Source organism: Piliocolobus tephrosceles, chromosome 1 (assembly GCF_002776525.5).
Source record: "Piliocolobus tephrosceles isolate RC106 chromosome 1, ASM277652v3, whole genome shotgun sequence".
Classification (NCBI taxonomy): Eukaryota; Metazoa; Chordata; class Mammalia; order Primates; family Cercopithecidae; genus Piliocolobus; species Piliocolobus tephrosceles.
In genome coordinates, this window is record NC_045434.1 from 15,383,964 (window position 1) to 15,403,401 (window position 19,438).

Consider the following 19,438-nt stretch of genomic DNA (forward strand, 5'->3'; position numbering starts at 1 on the left):
GAGAAGTGAGAAGAGCTGGTTTAGGATGACTCTGGGTTATTGTCTGCATGGCTAAGTGAATGCAAGAATGTATGAGGAAGAGAAGTTGTGTACAGGTCGACATCGTTCTGTTTTTGACATGTTGTATTTGAAAGTTCCTTTGGGACATCAGATGAAGCTATTCAGTTGATTATTTAGATCTGAAGTCCAGGAGAAAGATGCGATAGTGAGTTACAGATTTGAGTGTCATCAGCATGGAAGTAATAATTAAAGTTATGGGTGTTGAAGACATTAGCTCAAGAGGATAAGAAAAATAACAGGGGGAGAAGGAAAGCCGATGACCAGAGATAGGGGAAGAGGAGACGACAGAGGAAATGGGAGAAGAGTAGGGCAAAAGGTTTGAGCAAAAGCCAGGGATGGTGGGATGGGGAAGCTAAGGGCCGAGCGAGTTTTCAAAAGATGAAAGGATTTAATGATGTTTTATGCCTCAGGAAAGTCCAGTAAGAGAAACTGAGAAGTATCAGTTATTTGACCATCGGGACGTCACAAGAGGCCCTGCCACATGCAGGTCAGGGCAAGGGTAGCTGCAAATACCCAGGGGCAGAGGTGTCCCCAATAAGTGGGAGACACAGAGTGGGAACATCAGATATTGACAAGCTTTCCAAGAAGCTGAGAAGTACAGAAAAGGCCAAAGTGAGCTCTAGAAGGAGGTTCAGGGTGGAAGGTGAGTTTTCCACACAGAGAAGACTGGGATCTTGCCATTTGCCTTGGGAAAGAGCTAGTGATAAGGCAGGGAGTGGCTACTGAACCAAGATGGCAGGAGCATAGGATGCAGGACATTGGTGGAGCTTGGCTTCAGGAGGAGCCAGAAGTAAACATGAGTAGAAATGAATTCGTAGTTGGAGGGAGTTTATATACCTCATAGACTTTATTTTCTCTAGAAAGTAGAGGTCAAAGTCATTTGCTGGGAGGGGTCTTGAAGATTTTTAAAAAATTTTCATATACTTTCACAACAGATTAAATTCCTTTAATCTATATGTAAAATGTCTAATATACCTAGACTTTATTGTGTATAAAACATTCATTGTGAAATAACACACTTCCAGATCCACTCCAGAAAAAATTATACTTTGTCCATTAAGAATATTCAACATTGAATTCCTACCCAACATCCTTGTGCTTTGAATTTTATTCTCCTCCCACTCTTCCTCCCTGTTTCATCTGTCACTAAAATTTCTTTATATTTTTGTCTGGATTATTTCTCATTGTCTCTTCTATTTATTAAGCTGATTGTTGGAGTGTTTGTTCTCATAATATTTTATTTCCAATATCTTGAAGGACTTTCACTCTATCTATTCTCACCATTCCTAGCCCATTTGAATGAATTCTTTTCAAGCAAGATTTCTGAATGGCAAATCTCTCTTCATATATATATACACTCATACACACACACACACACACACACACACACACAAACACATGCTCATATGTTCTTTTTTCTGAGATGGAGTCTCGCTCTGCCATCCAGGCTGGAGTGTAGCAGTGCAATCTCGGCTCACTGTAACTTCTGCCTCCTGGGTCCAAGTGAATCTCCTGCCTCAGCCTCCAGAATAGCTGGGATTACAAGCATGCGCCACCATGCCTGGCTAACTTTTGTATTTTTAGTAGAGTCAGGATTTCGCCATGTTGTCCAGGCTGGTCTCGAACTCCTGACCTCAATTGATCTATCCACCTTGGCCTCCCAAAGCGTTGGGATTACAGGCGTGAGCCACCGTGCCTGGTCTCTCTTCATATTTTTAATCAAATGAAAGTAGTTATGTTTTTGAGTTACAAAGATGATATATTCTTATACAGAAATATGAGCCATATCTAGTAGAAAGTAAAATAGTTTCTATTTGTGTGTGTGTGTCTATGGTACTTCCTGAGATCCGTCATGTAGAGCCCCAGTGAAGCTGATTGGAAACAATTTGTCTGCTAATCCTGGATAAGAGACCTGGAAGGAACAGGCTGTTTTGCCAGCTTGAACTTTTTCTCTTTTGTGAGTTGTTCTTGTGCAACCCAATGTAAAAACTACATAACTCTTTTTAACTCTAGGTCATCGTAGGGTATAGTTTTTTGTTTTTTTTTGTACTATAAATTGTTGAAGAATGTGATTCCAGAAGTGTAATGGAGTTGCCTTCCACCTTGCAGATTTAGGCTTTGAGGCTTGCTGTGGAGAGCATGAAGCCCACAGCAGAGATGGTTCATTTGCTGGTGGATGGAGGCCCACTGCAGCCTCCCAGTTACTGACAGACAGAGAGAAGGGGGCAGGGAATGAGAGGGGCCTACTTGAGGGCCCTGGGCCTGAACCTGCTGGAGGTGGAAAGGACCTCCTCCCCTCAGCAGACTCAGAGGATGGGCAGGACACAGAAAACTGAGGCTCAAAAAGATGAAGCTAATAATTCAAGGTCATTCACTAGTGGTTTTGTAGATACTGAATGCAAATCCAGGTTGGTCTAACTTAAAACCTTAGCCCTTAATGGGAATAGACTTCAATCTTTATGGTACTTCCTTTGTTGTAAGCACTCAGAAGAAGGTAATAGATTCATAGTGGCTGGGGTTTGGGAGTCAGCTGTGTTTTATTTGCATACATTGCCCAGGGATTTGTTTGTGGCTTAAAGATTAAAAAGAGAGAAGAAAGCCCAGAAACTAGCTTCAGTCACAGATGTGAACCCTAGCTTAAAAGGAGATAGACATATGGGATTTTTTTTCAACTCTTCATCCTTCACCTTCCACCCTTACTACTCTAAGATGACTTGATGCTATGTGACAGCCCATTCATTGGTCTCAGTAAATTATGTATGAAGAAATCAATTGACTTGAAAAATTGGGATGCTGGCCTATATTACTATATGTATATTATTATTTATGAACTGTGTAGAAGTAAAGCTAACAGTTGCTGCCTGGAAAAAAAATGGTATGGTATATCATGTCAAATATCATGAGTTCTTAATTAGCAGCTTTTGAATTAAAGGGGGAGGATATTAGTTATTATTACCTCTACTTAAAGAAAAATACTTTGATCGGTGGTTGTTCTAAGTGGTTTTTATATTTCTTTCAGATGTCGCCCATTTAATGTGGTTTGAAAGACTCTATGTTTGGCTTCAGTGTTTTGAAAAATACATCTTGTACCCAGCACTAATTTTGAATGCCCTCACTATTGATGCATTTTTAATAAGCAATCACCGGAGACTTGGTACCCAGTAAGTGGTTAATGGTTTATCCTCATAATGATTTGGGTCACATTTTCAAAATTGAGTGAATTTTCTGTAAACAGTTTGCAGAAGAAGCCAACCTTTACCGACTGTTATTGGCCATGTAAAAATAAGCCATGGTGGTCTTTTACTCAAAACCCACTGGAGCTAGACAGTTATTGTAGAGTGACTGGGGTGCAAATGAAGTTAGATCTGCTTGAAATGATGTTGTGAATAAATGTCAGTAGATTTGAAAATCATCCTGCAGAAGCTTAGTCAGTGAGCCTTAATAAGAAGACGGAAGCACAGTGTGAGTCCAGGATTCCTGGAGTTCTTAACATCATGCTTAGAGCTTTATGAACTGCCTCGTGTCATTTCATTTAGCAAATACTCTATCATTTTGTGCTTGTGGGAGGGAGAAATTAATCACTGTCACTGCTGTCTCTGAATCTATCAAGAGAAGACTCATAATTTAAAAACTGGCACAGAGACTTCATACTGTCAAGATGCCATGTCTTTCAAAGCATTAACAATGTACAGTCGAGTTACTGGTTTCATATATTAAAATTAATTCTTAATTTACAACATGGAAATCTCCTTGATAGTCTGTAGATTTGTCATTCCGATGAAAGGTGAAAGTTGCTGGTCAAAAAAGTTGTTAGAGTAGAGGATATAAAAGAGTTTCTTTCCCAGATTTGCTCATTAGTCACGTTGCTTAAACACTATGTATCCAAGTCAACCCTAATGCATAATCCCAAACATACTAATTCAAACCTGCTCTTCCTTTCAGGATGTCATAAGGACAAATTAATTAATATTCTTCAAAGATTGAGCAGGCTAAGATAAAAGGCATTTTAATACTCTGTTAGACTTTGAGTAGATTCATAGTCACACAAAGCAGACACTAAATGAAATGATCCTATAACCTGTCCTGATTGGACTCTGCCTTCCTTCTAGTCCAGACCTGTTTCTGTTAGATCAGGGCAAGAATTCTATGTCCTTTGATACTTAAAATTCTAGACTTCAAATCCAGGGATGAGAATTACTCTCACTGGATTTTAAAAAGCAGATGGCTGGACTTCAGACCCCTTATACAGTTTAGGTGGGACCTGATCTAGGAGATGGTCAGAATTAGAACATCATGAGCTTCTCTAGGGCAGGAATTCCCAGCATGGTACAGTCCTAGTTGACCCTGTGACTCCCCCCGAGAACAAGGCAGAGCCTCAGTTTCTTGAATGGGGATACACATTCAAAGCCAGAGTAGCAAAGAAGGTACGAGTGCCACTCTGGGAATTCCAGCTAAAGGATTTCAAGTTTTACCTATTCAACTTCAGGACAAGGACCTTGAGCTAAGCATGTGGGGTTGAGGCCAAGTTGTTAGAGAAGGCAGATGCAAGGGCTAAGACTCCAGCAGAGTCAAATAAACAGTTCAGGGAGGGTCCATTTGGAAGTAATACTATTCTCCATCCCCTGTAATTTTTTTCTAGACACTAAAGTCAGAAAGGTGCACCTTACCTATATAGTTCTGAATATCCTCAATGCCCAGATGATAACATCAGCAATTGTTTCACTTGGAACCCAGAACTGGAAATCCCTTTCTATTCCTGATGCATCTGCAGAATTAAACACAAAACATTTTTTGAGGTTTCAGGCACCCTACTAGACCAACTGTTCTCAAACAGGATAGCAGGAAACCCTGTGTCAGTGTCACCTTGAGACCTTTTCTAAACTAGAGAAGTCTAGCCCCTCCCTGTGATTTTTGAGAACCATTGTACTAAATAGTCACAGAGTGAAGTTTTCAACAGCAGGCATTGTTTCTTATTTAACTATTCAATAGCAAACCACTAGTAAGTGTTAGAAGGATGAATGCATGAACAACCAAGTAGGGGTTTGGTAAATTAATGAGTTGGTGAACTGGGGTAGCTTGTTAGGTGTTTGTTAGGTGTTTCTGTTTCTTAGAGAATCTAAGAGGATTCTCTCCATCTGTTCCAGGGCATTGTTCACCAATTGTTACCTCAGCCTTTATAAAACCTTCAGCTAAGTGTGGTATATCTTCACGTAACATCCTGGATAAGTTCTTGAAAACTGTGACTTTAATCAAAACCAATACAAAACCAAATAAAACAAATTTTACTATAGGCTAATTGATAGAAACAAGAGTTAAGTTCCATAGCATATTTCTGGTCACAAAAACATCACCAAACTTCTAAATAAAGACCAAAACACTTCTAATGTTAAACATTGAAATAAATGTGAATGATACATACATTTAGGAAAGATTAATACAAACAAGTAAGATAATTATTTTCCCAAATAGTCCAATTCAGTGTATCCAGTGGCTGGAGCCTGTCCTGGCAGCCCAGGGTGCCCAGTGGGAACCCATGCTGGACAGGACGTCTCCTATTGCAGAACACACTGGCACCCACGCTCACACTGACTCACACTGGACCATGTCAGCACATCAGAGCACCTACTGTGCACACCTTTGGGATGTGTGAGGAAACCGGAGAACTCGGAGAAAAACCCACACAGACATGAGGACAATGTACAAACTCCACACCGACAGTGGGGTCCTGGCCAGGAATCCATTTTTTTTCCCCATCAATGTTATACTGAAACAACATTGAAAGAAGCAGCATTATTTGAGGACCTGCTGTATACAATGATCTATGAGCCATTAATGGTAGCCGTTCCTATTGCGATGTTATAAAAGTCATGCGCGTGAGTCCTTAAGATCTCCCTCAGCTTCAACCAGTCATCCCTACTAAACATCAAATGGATGCAGGTCATGGAACGCTGGTCACAGAAACAGAAAGTTAGATTTGCTTCTCATCTGGATTTTGCCTGAATCACCCAGAAAATCAGCAGTCTCCCCTGAAAACCACAATATCCCTAAGTCTTCAGATACGTTATCATTGGGGTTTCTCCACAGGGCTTTGGCTATCCCACAGGGGTTTTTGTACCTTGGGCTGTTGTCAAAGGCAAATGGACCTGAAGTCATTTTTTCCTATTGTATTTTCATCCTGGGTATTAGTTGTGCACTGGAAAAGGAAGGCCAGTTATGGAGCAGTGTTCAGCCTTGCTGCAGGAACACTGAGGGCTCTGAGTTGAGGCTAAAGACAAACTTCCCCATCTGAAGTATGCATTGGAAGCAATTGCTAGTTTTTCTCAGATGCCAAGTCCAAGCCTGCCGTACAAGGCCTTGGGCAAACCTCACCTCACACATGCTGCGGCAAGGTGGAAACAGCTGCAGTCCTAGGTCTGAAGGCACAAAAAACAGCAGATTGAGGCATATGGAATTTCCAACATTTTTTTATGACAAAAATGACAATTTTGTACTTCTTAAATAACCTCATTCTGAGATAAGATATTCATAATGCTGCTAAGGGTCCTGAGTCCAAGATTCTTCTATGTTTAGGGAAATGGAGGCATGGCCCCAGTTTTCTATACTGAGCGGGGGAAAGAAAGCCTCTCTCTTACAAGTGCAATCATCTTCTAGAAATGTTCCCACCTCTGTCTTGCAGTTGCCAAATATCCTAGCACATTAGAATTGGAGGGAATCTGGTGAAAATGTGCAGTGCCTTTCTTCAGAAAGCCAGGCCCTTCAAGAAGGCACTTGCCTGCTCTCTGGGGCTACATTGTGATGTGATCATTTGCCCTCCAATCTCAAGATGGATTGTTCATTGTTGACCTTATCATCTGGAGAATTGTACACATGACACATACTCCCTACGTGGGTAGATAATAACAATCTAACTCCTTAGGCAAGAGCACTCAGGACTTCAGTCCTCAAAGCAAAGTCCTAGGAGGCTATTTCTTCGCCTGTTTTGCTGAGCTCCTTAACTGAAAAGGCCCATTCTGTGGGGGAAGAAAACATTGATGATATAATTTTAAACAACAAAAAAGGGACAGCAGAAACCTTATGTTCACTAGGATGACAAATATGCTGAGAAGCATTAAAAGTTAATATGTAGAAATAGAAAAGGCTTTATGAAGATACTGGATTATTTTCTCTATTCGGAATTTCCTATCTGTTGTTATGTCACTGTTCCAGTTGGATTCTTTTCTCATGAAGAGGCATACACTGAGCTGACTCTAGCAGGGGCAGCATGTTGCCTGTTTTCTCATTTGGCACGAGGCTTTCTGGGAAATGTCCATCATCACTGCAGCAGTGAATTCAGACAAGCTCAGAAGGAGCTCTGTGCCCTTGCTGAAGAACATGAGGGACTTTGAAAAGCATGTGATGGAAAGAAAACGTCTGTTGTCATGGCAAAGACAATGTGCTTGAGAGTCACTCAGGACTGAATTTCTATTTATGTTCTGCCCCTTTGAGACCTTAGACAAGTTTCTCAAATTCCTTGATACTCAGTTTATATCCCTGTAAAATGCAGACAATAACGGAGCCCCCTAGATTGACGTTTTGTGCCTGTAAAGTGCGTAATGCACCATCAATTCTGGAGAAATGTGAGCGAATGAAACTCACCTAGCGGTTTGCCTGCTGTCATTGATTGCATCTTTGCTTTTGTTTCCAACAGCTGGGACATTTTTCTGATGATCATTGCTGGCATGAAACTGTTGCGGACTTCATTTTGCAACCCAGTTTACCAGTTTATTAACTTGAGCTTCACTGTCATCTTTTTCCACTTTGACTACAAAGATATTTCAGAGAGCTTCTTACTGGATTTCTTCATGGTGTCCATTTTATTTAGCAAGGCAAGTGAATTAGCTATTTTCTTCATTTTAACATTTTAAAGGGAGCTGTTCTCATCAAGTGATTTAAGAGTTTATAACTTATTCTTTATTAAAAAGTTATGGGAGGATATGAAATTGAATTATACATGTATATTAAACTCTGGCTGCCGTTTGGGGAAAATTGCCCATGGAATGTAAGTACGCCATGTTATTTGCTAAAAATCACTAATTAAAATGAATTAGCCATTAGTGTGACTTGAAATTTTATTACCTTCTTCTCTGTTAACAATCTCATTATAAAACTTTCCTAGATCTTAAAATGCTATGAATTAAAGATTAGCAACCAAGTTCTCTGGTCCCTCCCTCCCTCCCTTCCTTCCTCCCTCCTTTCTTTCCTTCCTTCCTGCCTGCCTGCCTGCCTGCCTTCCCACCTTCCTGCCTGCCTGCTTTCCTTCCTTTTTTCTTCTCTTTTCTTTTTGCCTCCTGAAGTAAATATAAAGAACTGGTACGCAAGAGCAGGGTCTCTTGGAGTATTTCCAACATGCTTAGCTTGTGTGAAGTCAAGATTTTATCTGTTGAGCAAATTTATACATGGGCAATGAGAAATCCTACTTATAATTCAGGCAAATATATGAGGCTCGTATCTAATGTTTAGTTAATGGGAGAGAAATAAAATCCTCTGGATACTTGGGAGTTCTCCATGACCATATTTAGCCTGATCACTGTAATGAAACCTAGGTTTGTAAGCAGAAACAGAAACAAATTTGGAACAACTCTTGGTAAATAAACTCAGTGATGAGGCAACCTCTTCCGCGTGGTGTTCACACTCACAACCCCAGCTGAATACAGCAGCCATGGGGTTTCTTGTGGGGACTGACTTCAGCAACACCTTTCCCCTTTTAGTTAATAATCTTTTTAATTGTAAGGTTTTCTAAATTTTAAATTTAAAAAATTTTTTCACCTCTTAATCAGTTCTGTTCATCTTTATTTTATTTCTATTACTTACCTTTTCCTTCTACTGCCTTTCTCTTGGATTCTCTTAGGTAACAAAAATCAGAAACTCTTGTATCGTACTAAAGATGCCTCATAAGTAATTGCCACCGCCCCATCATTGCACGTGAATTTCTTCGTTTATTATTTTAGAGAAAGAGTCTCAGCCTCACTCCTTCACAAACACAATGCCACTCACAGGCTGGAGTGCAGTGGCACAATTATTGCTGACTGCAGCCTCCAACTTCTGGGCTCAAGTGATCCTCCTGCCCCATCCTCCTGAGTAATTAGGACCACAGGCATGCACCACCACCCCTGGCTAATTGTTTTAAAGACTTTTTGTAAAGATAGGGTCTTGCTATGTTGCCTAAGCTTGTCTCCAACCCCTGGCCTCAAGTGATTCTCCTACCTTGGCCTCCCAAAGTGTTGGGATTACAAGCATGAGCCACTGCACCTGGCCGCCAATTTCCTCTTATAACTCCAATTGGGCGCTAATTTTCAGTCACCTACATCCGTCTTGTGTCATCTTCCGTTGGTTTCTCACTATTACTTCTGCAGCCTGCCCCAATTTCTGTATTTTATTGTAGACCCTGGCCTTGGTCAAACATTTGTTTCCTGTTTGCTGAGTTCTGTTTTGTTCTGATTAACTTATCACATTTTTCTTACTGTTCAAATCACAGACTTCCATAAGCGATTTTCCTTCCTTACGTATCAAATTCTGTTATCTTACATAATAAATGTAGCATTATATCCTATAATCTTTAAACTATTTGTGAAGTTACTAGAAATTATTTCACTGCTTGCAGGAGTAAGAGTTTATCATCAGATGTAAAATGTGGCCTGGCGCAGTGGCTCACGCCTGTAATTCTAGCACTTTGGGAGGCTGAGATGGCAGATTGCTTGAGCTCAGGAGTTCGAGAGCAGCCTGGGCAACATGGCGAAACCCAGTCTCTACCGAAAGTACAAAAATTAGCCAAGAGTGGTGGCATGTGCCTGTTGTCTCAGCTACTTAGGAGGCTGAGGCAGGGGAATTGCTTGAACCCAGGAGGTGGAGGTTGCAGTGAGCCAAGGTCGTACCACTGCACTCCAGCCTGGGTGGCAGGAATGAAACCCTGTCTCAAAATAAATAAATAAATAAATATGTAAAATGTGCCAGAAGGAGTTCAATCCTGACTCAGGCATTATTTACATTTTGACACAATGATGTTTTTATTCCTTTCTGAGCCTCAGTTTCCTGTAAAATGGAAAATAATGCCTTTTTTTAAAAAAAAATATTAAAATGAACAGAATGAGAAGGAGCTATTTATCAATATAAATAGGAGGATTTATCAATATAACTGAAAAAAGTTAAGTAGAACATACTCTCCAATGGAAGGTTGTGTTTTTAAAGCTGTATGTAAGTAGAAAAAGAGAAGTGACACACTGTGTTTGTGAAGGAATGTGGCCACTTTTCCACACTAAACTGTCAGTTTCATATCATCTTGTATTCGTGAGTGACTCCAGGTGAACAGAAGAGGAGTGAGGTTTCTTTCTGTAAGAGTCCTAGAGCCTGGCTTCTAAATAACTCCATATCTGTAGTAAGAAGAGTGTCTTTCCTTTATGGGAGCACAGGCCATCTTTCCCCATCCTGACAGCATTCTGCACTGACAGCAGTCCACTGACAAAAATATGTGGCTTGAAGTGGGTATCTCACCCAAAGCGGCTTTCAAGGGACAAAGAAAGGGAGTAAGCATGGCTGTCAGTCATCCTTCTAGTCGGTGCAGACACTTAGTGACATCCTGTGCAGAACGGGGAGGGTGGAACCTGGCAAGGACATGATCTAGGCCGGGCATGGTGGCTCATGCCTGTAATCCCAGTACTTTGGGAGGCCGAGGAGGGTGAATTACCTGAGGTCCGGAGTTCGAGACCAGCCTGACCAACATGGTGAAGCCTCATCTCTACTAAAAATAGAAAAAAAAAATTAGCTGGATATGGTAGTGGGTGCCTGTAATCCCAGCTACTCAGGAGGCTGAGGTGTTGCAGTGAGCTGAGATCCCACCACTGCACTCCAGCCTGGGCAACAGAGTGAGACTCTGTCTCAAAACAAACAAACAAACAAACAAACAAAAAACATGATTTAAAGTGAAATGCACAAAAACTTAGTTGTGCAGGCATTTGACTCACTTTGCCATAATCTTTTTGAAGCACCAGTTAGCATATGAAAAATTTCAGATAGAACCAGAGTTGCAGCTTTCTTATTTTCTCTAATTGAGGGAGCATTAGCACATAGTATTTGAATAGTCCACTCTTAGACTGGGATAATGGCTAAGTGTCAAAGAAAGAAAAGAAAAATTAGTGAGACAAAAGCTAGGAAAGTAGGCGGCAAGTCAGAAAGTTGGGGATTCTGAGTCCTGGCCAATCTCACCTCCCGCTAATGCCTGATCACTCTTCATCTTCAGAGAGCTGGTGGCAATGAGTTTTCTGGAATGAGAAGCTAGATCTTATTCTCTGATGAAAAAGAATATAGTGAAAGAAAGAGAGTGTTTGTGATTTTCCTGGAAAAAAACCAGTGGATGTTAGTGACAGAAGATGATTACATCAAGGAGAAGTTCACAGTTAAGGTCCCCTATAAAGATTCTGCCTGAAGGTCCTAATTGATAGCTCCTTTTCATTCTGCTCATTTTAATATATTTTTTTCAAAAAAAAAAAGTCTCTTTGAATGTATTTCCTAGGGGCTTTCTAGAAGCCTCCACTGTGGTGCTTACAGGCAATACTGCTCTCTGGGACGATTACTTGCAAAATGTAAAATGTTACTTGTCCACTAGACTCATGGAAGTCCTGCTTATGACAGGTCCTGTCATCTGACCACTGCAGATGTCCCCCAGCCCTCCCTCACCCTTGCTCCTGCTTCACTAAATAGAGAATTATTATTAGCCTGGCAGCCCCCCTCACAGAGGGGCTGTGAGGTTCTTGAAGACACATTTGGATGGGCACTCAGTTTCCTCAGAAGAAAGGAGCTGCCCAAATATAGGACACTATTATTTTGAGTCCGTTGCCTCTAATCCTTCGGGCTTTATGGGTAGAAAGGGAGGAGAGAAATGATTAGTGAGAGGGTGAGATCAAAGCGCCAGGAGGCCCAGGAAGGAAACAGATGGCTTCCAAAGGGCCCAGGCCCTGCCCGCATGATATTCTCTACCTCCCTAAGCCCCCAAATCCCCCAGTCCCCCTGAGGTCTGGAGAATGACTATTGCCTAGTCTCTTTAAGTCTGCCAGACCTGGTAAAAAAAAAAAAAAAAAAAAGGGGCCGAGGGGCGCCGGGCACAGTGGCTCCATCCTGTAATCCCAGCACTTTGGGAGGCCAAGGTGGACAGATCACGGTATCAGGAGATCGAGACCATTCTGGCTAACACGGTGAAACCCCGTCTCTACTAAAATACAAAAAATTAGCGGAGCATGGTGGCAGGCGCCTGTAGTCCCAGCTACTCGGAAGGCTGAGGCAGGAGAATGGTGGGAACCTGGGAGGCGGAGCTTGCAGTGAGCCGAGATCGCACCACCGCACTCCAGCCTGGGCGACAAGGCAAGACTCCATCTTACAAAAAACAAAAAAGTTTGGGGGTGGAAATATTGAGTTCCAAGGCCGGAACCCACTAGACAAATTAAGTGCAGCCTGTGTATTGAGATGGTGGGTGGGACACTTCCTACTTAATGGCGTCCTGGGCTTGCATATGTGTGGATATGTGGGTGGGTGGGTGTTGGGGGCAGGGGGCGGTTGGGGAGCGTAGGAGGGCAGTGAGAAAGAAGGGTCCCTGCATGTCCCTTCCTGAGATGTGTGACCCTCCAACCACACATTCTTCTTCCTCGCTCCTTCATTTCCTCGATCCGGTCCCTCTCTTTATCTTGCTTCTTCAGTCATTCCTTTCTTTTAAGAACTTTTGTTATTCATTGGTGACATTTCTGGTTGTCTTGGTCTTTAGGGTACAGTAAAACGTGCAGATGAGGATATTTGGTTGCAAGGAATATTGGTTGTTACAGAAGCAAAGATGACAAATACTCTTTCATGACCTCCCACTGGCCCTGAAAAAGTTCTTAAAAACCATTGTTGGCCGGGCACAGTGGCTCATGCCTGTAATCCCAGCACTTTGGGAGGCCGAGGTGGGTGGATTACCTGAGGTCAGGAGTTTGAGACCAGCCTGGTCAACGTGGTTAAACCCTGTCTCTACCGAAAATAGAAAAATTAGTTGGGCCTGGTGCCGCATGCCTATAATCCCAGCTACTTGGGAGGCTAAGGCAGGAAAATCACTTGCACCCCAGAGGAGGAGGTTGCAATGAGCCAAGATAGTCCCATTGCACTCCAGCCTGGGTGACAGAGCACAACTCCATCTCAAACACAAACAAACAAACAAGAACATTGTTTTTAAAATCATGGTAACTTTGGGTTGTTACAGGATGTAGAAACAGAACTTGAGAAAATCCTGCCATAGGATCATTCTGCCAGCATTTCCAGAATACATTAAACATAAAATTCTACAGGCCATTAGTTCAACATGGGACATAACACTTTTGCCACTTAAGAGATCAAAATTAATGCATGAGGTTGTATTTATGATAAAGCTGTATGAATGATCACACCAGAACCGTGATGTGTGGCTTTCTCATGGACAGCCACACTGGGGTTCAAGTTATTTGAAATTGAACTTTCTAAATGGCATTTTCCTTATTTTGTGAGTACAGGTAGAAAGTCTTGGATTAAAATTGAGCCACTTTTTAAAAAAGTACATACTTACACAGAAGTACTTGTTCAAAATACTTAGTTCAAAAAAGCAATTGTTCATTCATTGAGCACTTACTGGGTGCCTGTCAGGCACTGCACTAGGTATTATACAAAGATTATTAGTAACACAAATGATGCCAAATCTTTGTTTGCTATTTTCTGTGGGCCAGGAACTGTTCTGAACACTTTGTGCATAATAACATATGTAATCTTCACAACAGCTTTGTGGGTGGATACACCTCATTTGACAGGTGAGAAAACCGAGGCATAGAAATTAAGTGAATTGCCAGAAAGTCTCCTAGCTATACAATGGTAGGGCAGGATTCAAAGCCCGGCAGTCTGGCTGTGAGTCTGTATTTTGTGATACTGCCTTCCCTGCTTGGGGAGTTTGGAAAAAGAGGCAGACAAGTAAAGAGATAATTACAAGAAAGGATGATAAGGGAGGTGATAGCGGTAGAGTTTCATGAGCGCTAGTGCCCACTCTAACCTGAGAGAACCAAAAACAATGCTCATCTTAAGCTTTGAGGAAGAATGAGTAAGTCAGGCAAAGAAGGCAGGAAGGAGTGAGTTACGCAGAGGAAGTTGCATGTGTAAAGGCACAGAAGCAAGAGAGGTGTTGGCACATTCCAGAAACAGCGAGATATTTGGGAAGTGTGAAAACCTGGAAAGGGGAGTGGATGGTTGGGAAAGGAAGAGATGAACCCGGAGGTGTCTGTGAGATGGATCTCGAAGGACCCAGCATGCCATGCTACAGAGTGTGGACTTCATTCCTGCTTCGGCTGATGGCTGTTAAGCAGAGGAAAAACAGATCAGAATTGCATTTTAGAAATACCTCTTTGTGGAAGTGAATAAATGATGAGAAGGCATGGAGTCTTGGAACTGCGTAGGAAATTATTGCAGTCATCCAAGCAACTCATGAGGACTTGAACCAAGGTGGCAGAAGTGAGGGGAAGAAGGGAACAAATTCAGGAGGCATTTGAGAGAGAGCTGATTACATTTAGTGACCAGATAGATACGGAGGAGAGTGCACTGCGGGTGGAAGTCACTTCTGAGAGAGCTCTCAGCATACTTCAGTGACTAGATGAAAGGGGGTGTCATTAACTAGACTAGGGAATAATAAAAAAGAGAAAGACATTTTTGGGAAAAGGATGTTAGCTTTGATGTATTAGATTGTGGAATAAGAGCAATAAAGCTCAAAAATAACTGGGAAAAAAGGATTTTTCTCATTTTATGACAATTTTTAAAATTTACTTAAGTAATACCTAAATATATTCTTATCATGATAAAATTAGAAAAGCAATGGAAAATACAAAGAAAGTCTGTTTTTATGCATCTCTCTTTCTCCTTAACCCTAACCTATTCCTATGGATAACTATTGTAAGTATTTTGGAATAAATCCTCCCAGTCCTCCAGTATGTTTACACACACACACACACACACACACACACACACACACTCTCACACAAATTTAAAATATCAGTAGGTTCATTCTGTACCTGCCTTTTACCTCCATTTTTTGCTAAAAGTATGTGTTAGAAGACTTCTCCTTGACAGTACGTATCATGTTGCCTCTTCCTTCTGACCCCTGCACAGAATGCAGCATGTACCGTAATTTGATGAGTTATTTCATTATTAACAGACACTGAGTTTGTTTCCAAGCTTTTCTGTGGTAGTTGGGACTTCTTGGGTCACAAACCACGGAAACCCAAATGAAACTGGCCTAATGACAAAAGAGAATTTTTTTTTTTTTTTTAGACGGAGTCTTGCTCTGTCACCTAGGCTGGAGTGCAGTGGCATGATCTCGGCTCACTGCAACCTCTGCCTTCCAACTTCCAGTGATTCTCCTGTCTCAGCCTCCTGGGTAGCTGGGATTACAGGCACCTGCCACCACACCTGGCTAATTTTTGTATTTTTAGTAGAGATGGAGTTTCACCGTGTTGGCCAGGCTGGTCTTGAACTCCTGACCTCAGATGATCTGCCTGTCTCAGCCTCCCAAAGTGCTAGGATTGCAGGCATGAGCCACCGTGCCCAGCCAACAAAAGAGAATATAACAGTTTACATAACTTATTGAATGACCCAAAGGCATTAATGATGGCATTGAAGTTCTGTTTTTATTTCTCCTTCTCTCCCATCTGTTGACTTTATAGTTAGACTTGCTGTCTCTGCATGGTGGTAATTATGATCACTAGCAGTTCTACATTTATAGCATTCTTATGACTGATAGTCCTCCCCCAAAAGAAAGAGTATCTTTCTTGATAGTTTCAGCCAAAGTCTTGGAGTGGGGGAGAAGTCTCATTGACGTTTTGTGTCACATGTTCATTCTTGAACTAGGTACAATGGCAGGAGGGATATGGGTTCCCTAGCTGATGAGTCCTGGACTGCCTGCCCACCCCTGGAATTTCAACCAAACCACAGGGACTGGAAGTCAAGGGAAGCAGATGGAAGTGGCAGGTGGCCACTGCATTGGACTACACAGAAGGTCATGTTTAACATACTGGTGCCTGTGAGTGTTTTAGAAGCATAGACCGCTGGGATTGGACTGCTGGATCAAGAGGATGCTTTTGAAAGGGTCTCAGTAGAGAATCATTCCAAAACACATATTGCTACCAACAGGGATGACCAGCATTTAAGAAACAGGTAGAGAAAAAAGGATGTAACAAAAGATTGGGAAATGACCCATGAAACAAAATTAAGTACAGTATAATAGAAAGTGAGAAAGAAAACAGTTTTAAGAAAGAAGGAATAGTTCAGCAATGCCAGAGCCTTCAGAGATCAAAGCTCGACACTGAAATGCCACTACTAGATTTAGCAACAGAGAAGCCACTGGTAAGGTTGACAGCACAGTGGTCCTGACACCGTTAGAGTGAGTTCTTCAAGGTCAGGTACTCCGTTCTTCCTTCTTTGTATCCTCTGTGCTTTCTTTAGTGCCCTTAGTAGGGTGAGGTCTCAATACCTATTTGTAAATGACCAAGTATATTCATTGATCACAGGTCAGTGTATTTAAATGTAGGTGTTTGGGAACTTTGTTATATGCTGTTCAGTGAGTCTGTCTTTCACGGAAAACTCGACAGTCACAACCACTTTAGGGCTGTTGATTCTTTATTGGTCCAGAAGAGGTGAATGGTGTTAAACTTGATGTTTTTGTTACCTGTGAAGGATTTAGTCCATTGTCCTCGCAGGAATATGCTAAATATGTGTGATGCAAAGACTAGTCTGCAATGTGCACTTAATGACATAATGACGCCATCTCTGCATTTAAAATGCAAGCATTGACACTTTTAGTGTAAGAACTGAGTCCTCAGGCATTCCCAGCCAGGAAAACCATGAACAACAAATGTTATTTCCTCTGGGGTGCCATTAATCTTAGCGTGTTTCCCTCTGCTTCCTCCAAGTTTCTGGATGATAACATCTGCACCCATCTCCTTCACAGGGTCAGTATGTGGACTCATTCTCATTATCCTGAAATAAGATGGTGGTCATAGCATCCCTACATTATGTTTTTGGTGAGATAGTTTTGATTCATGCTCCATTTTCAGTTTATTTTTAGCTCGCTTTCCCTCACTGTGCTGAAGAATGGACTTGTCAGATTTATTGATCTTTTTCATAATTCTGGAATTTTCAGTAAGGTCATTTCACAGTTTGCTCTCTGTTGGATAAGACTAACCCTCATAATAACATGAATCCATAAGGCCTAGTGTTCTTCATACCCTGCGGCATCCTATCCTTAAGAAAGTACATTTCCTCTGATAAAACTTAAATTGTCTACAGCTTTCTATGGAAAATTTGTCTGGATTACATACCAGCCACTTGGTTGTCATTTGAAAGTATAGATAACAAAGAAATAATGAGAGAGAAAACGAGAATGAGAATGAGGAGAAGAAGGACCAGCACAGTAGAAACTTTATATTCAACCAAACCTGGAAGGTGGTTGGTTGGTTAATTGAAAAAAATTAAGTAAGAAATAATAAATGATACCTCTATACTTGTCTTTATTATAATAGCTTAAAAACTTACACATTAACTTCCATTACCAGTATTCCGATGGAGGGCGAGGACTTCCCTTTGAGTGGGAATCTACAGAATGACTATATGGTCTTTTTCAGTGAACTATGCCCACGATACATTTTCTAGGGTGTTCAATTTCCATTTCTGTTTTTTATTCTACTTGAATTGAGATGTTAAAGGTTTTTGTGAAACAGTCTGAAAGTAGTCCACATTTTCCTTCTTCCCAAATCTCTTCTCATTCATATCTAGGTCCACAGCATTGTCTTTAGGGACTTGCCTTCATCAAGTCATTAAGCATTCCACTTAGTTGTGATAGACACAACTGTCTTTCATTTGCATTCATATTACAAGAAGATTTTTTTTTTTTTTTTTTGAGACAGTCTTGCTCGTGTCACCCAGGCTGGAGTGCAATGGCATAATCTCGGCTCACTGCAACCTCTGCCTCCTGGGTTCAAGTGATTCTTCTGCCTCAGCCTCCCAAGTAGTTGGGATTACAGGCACCCACCACCATGCCCAGCTAATTTTTGTATTTTTTTAGTAGAGATGGGGGTTTCACCATGGTGGGCGGGCTCGTCTTGAACTCCTGACCTCGTGATCCGCCCACCTCGGCCTCCTAAAGTGTTGGGATTACAGGTGTGAGCCACCGTGCCCGGTCAGATTTTTTTTTTAAAATATATTTTGGCCCCTCTTTTCCTTTCTCCGCCATCGTGGTGTGTTCTTGCCTCCGCTTCTCGTCATGTCTTCTCACAAGACTTTCAAGCTTAAGCGATTCCTGGCCAAGATACAAAAGCAAAATCGTCCCATTCCCCAGTGGATTCAGATGAAAACTGGAGATAAAATCAGGTACAACTCCAAAAGGAGACATTGGAGAAGAACCAAGCTGGGTCTATAAGGAATTGCTCATGAGATGGCACACGTATTTGTGCTGTCTGAAGGTCACGATCACATTACCATATCAAACTGAAAATGTCACAACTATCTGGAGAGTTTGACGTGTTTTCCTCTCTGAATCTATTATGAATGCGTTGGTTGGCTGGGTTCAGTAATAAATATGTGAGGCCTTTCATTTAAAAAAATATATATATGTGTGTGTATATATATGTATTTTGGAATAATTCTAGATTTACAGAAAAGACATGGAGATAGTATGGATAATTCCCATATACCCCACACCCTGTTTCCCTGTTACTAATATCTTACGTTTGTATGGTACATTTGTCATAATTAATGAGCCCAAATAGTGTGTTACTATTAAAGTTCATACTTTATTCAGACATCCTGAGTTTTGTCTAATGTCCTTTCCATGTTGGAGGGTCCCATTCAGAATACATTGAGTTATCCTGCTTCCTTAGGCTCCTCTTGGCTGTGATAGTTTCTCATGTTTTCCATGTTTGTGATGACTTGACAGTTTTGAGGAGTACTGATCAGGTATTTTATAGACTATCCCTTGACTGGGATTTGTCTGATCCTTTCCTCGTATTTATATTAGGGTTATGTGTTTTGGGGAGGAAGACCACGTAGGTCAAGTATCATTCTCATCCCATTATATCAAAGATGTATGGCCAGGCACAGTAGTGCACGCCTGTAATCCCAGCACTTTGGGAGGCTGAGGTGGGTGGTATCACCTGAGGTCAGGAGTTCGAGACCAATCTGACCAACATGGTGAAACCCGTCTCTACTAAATACAAAAAATTAGCCAGGCATGGTGGCGGCCTCCTGTAATCCCAGCTACTTGGGAAGCAGAGGCAGGAGAATCACCTGAACCCAGGAGGCAGAGGTTGCAGTGAGC

At 41.5% G+C, this 19,438-nt stretch overlaps 2 protein-coding genes across 4 annotated transcripts in view; both read left to right on the plus strand.

The window, feature by feature from the left end:
* The window catches only part of PCNX2 (pecanex 2), a 275,321-nt gene that overhangs the window by 152,458 nt on the left and 103,425 nt on the right, over nucleotides 1-19,438 (plus strand). For 2 of the 3 annotated variants that reach the window (XR_002732387.2, XM_023216240.2), the window contains exons 20-21: nucleotides 3,080-3,221; nucleotides 7,748-7,925. Coding sequence is in view for 1 of the 3 variants with exons in the window: in XM_023216240.2 (XP_023072008.1) it covers nucleotides 3,080-3,221; nucleotides 7,748-7,925 (320 nt within the window). In the remaining 2 variants the exon portion in view is untranslated. Of the gene's footprint in view, nucleotides 1-3,079; nucleotides 3,222-7,747; nucleotides 7,926-19,438 lie in introns of those variants that run through there. The other variant, XR_002732388.2, reaches the window with a different exon arrangement.
* Nucleotides 18,336-18,725, plus strand: LOC111545265 (60S ribosomal protein L39-like). The gene has a single exon (XM_023216244.1). It carries the CDS (start codon nucleotides 18,386-18,388, stop codon nucleotides 18,539-18,541), a length of 156 nt encoding a protein of 51 aa, XP_023072012.1. The 5' UTR covers nucleotides 18,336-18,385; the 3' UTR covers nucleotides 18,542-18,725.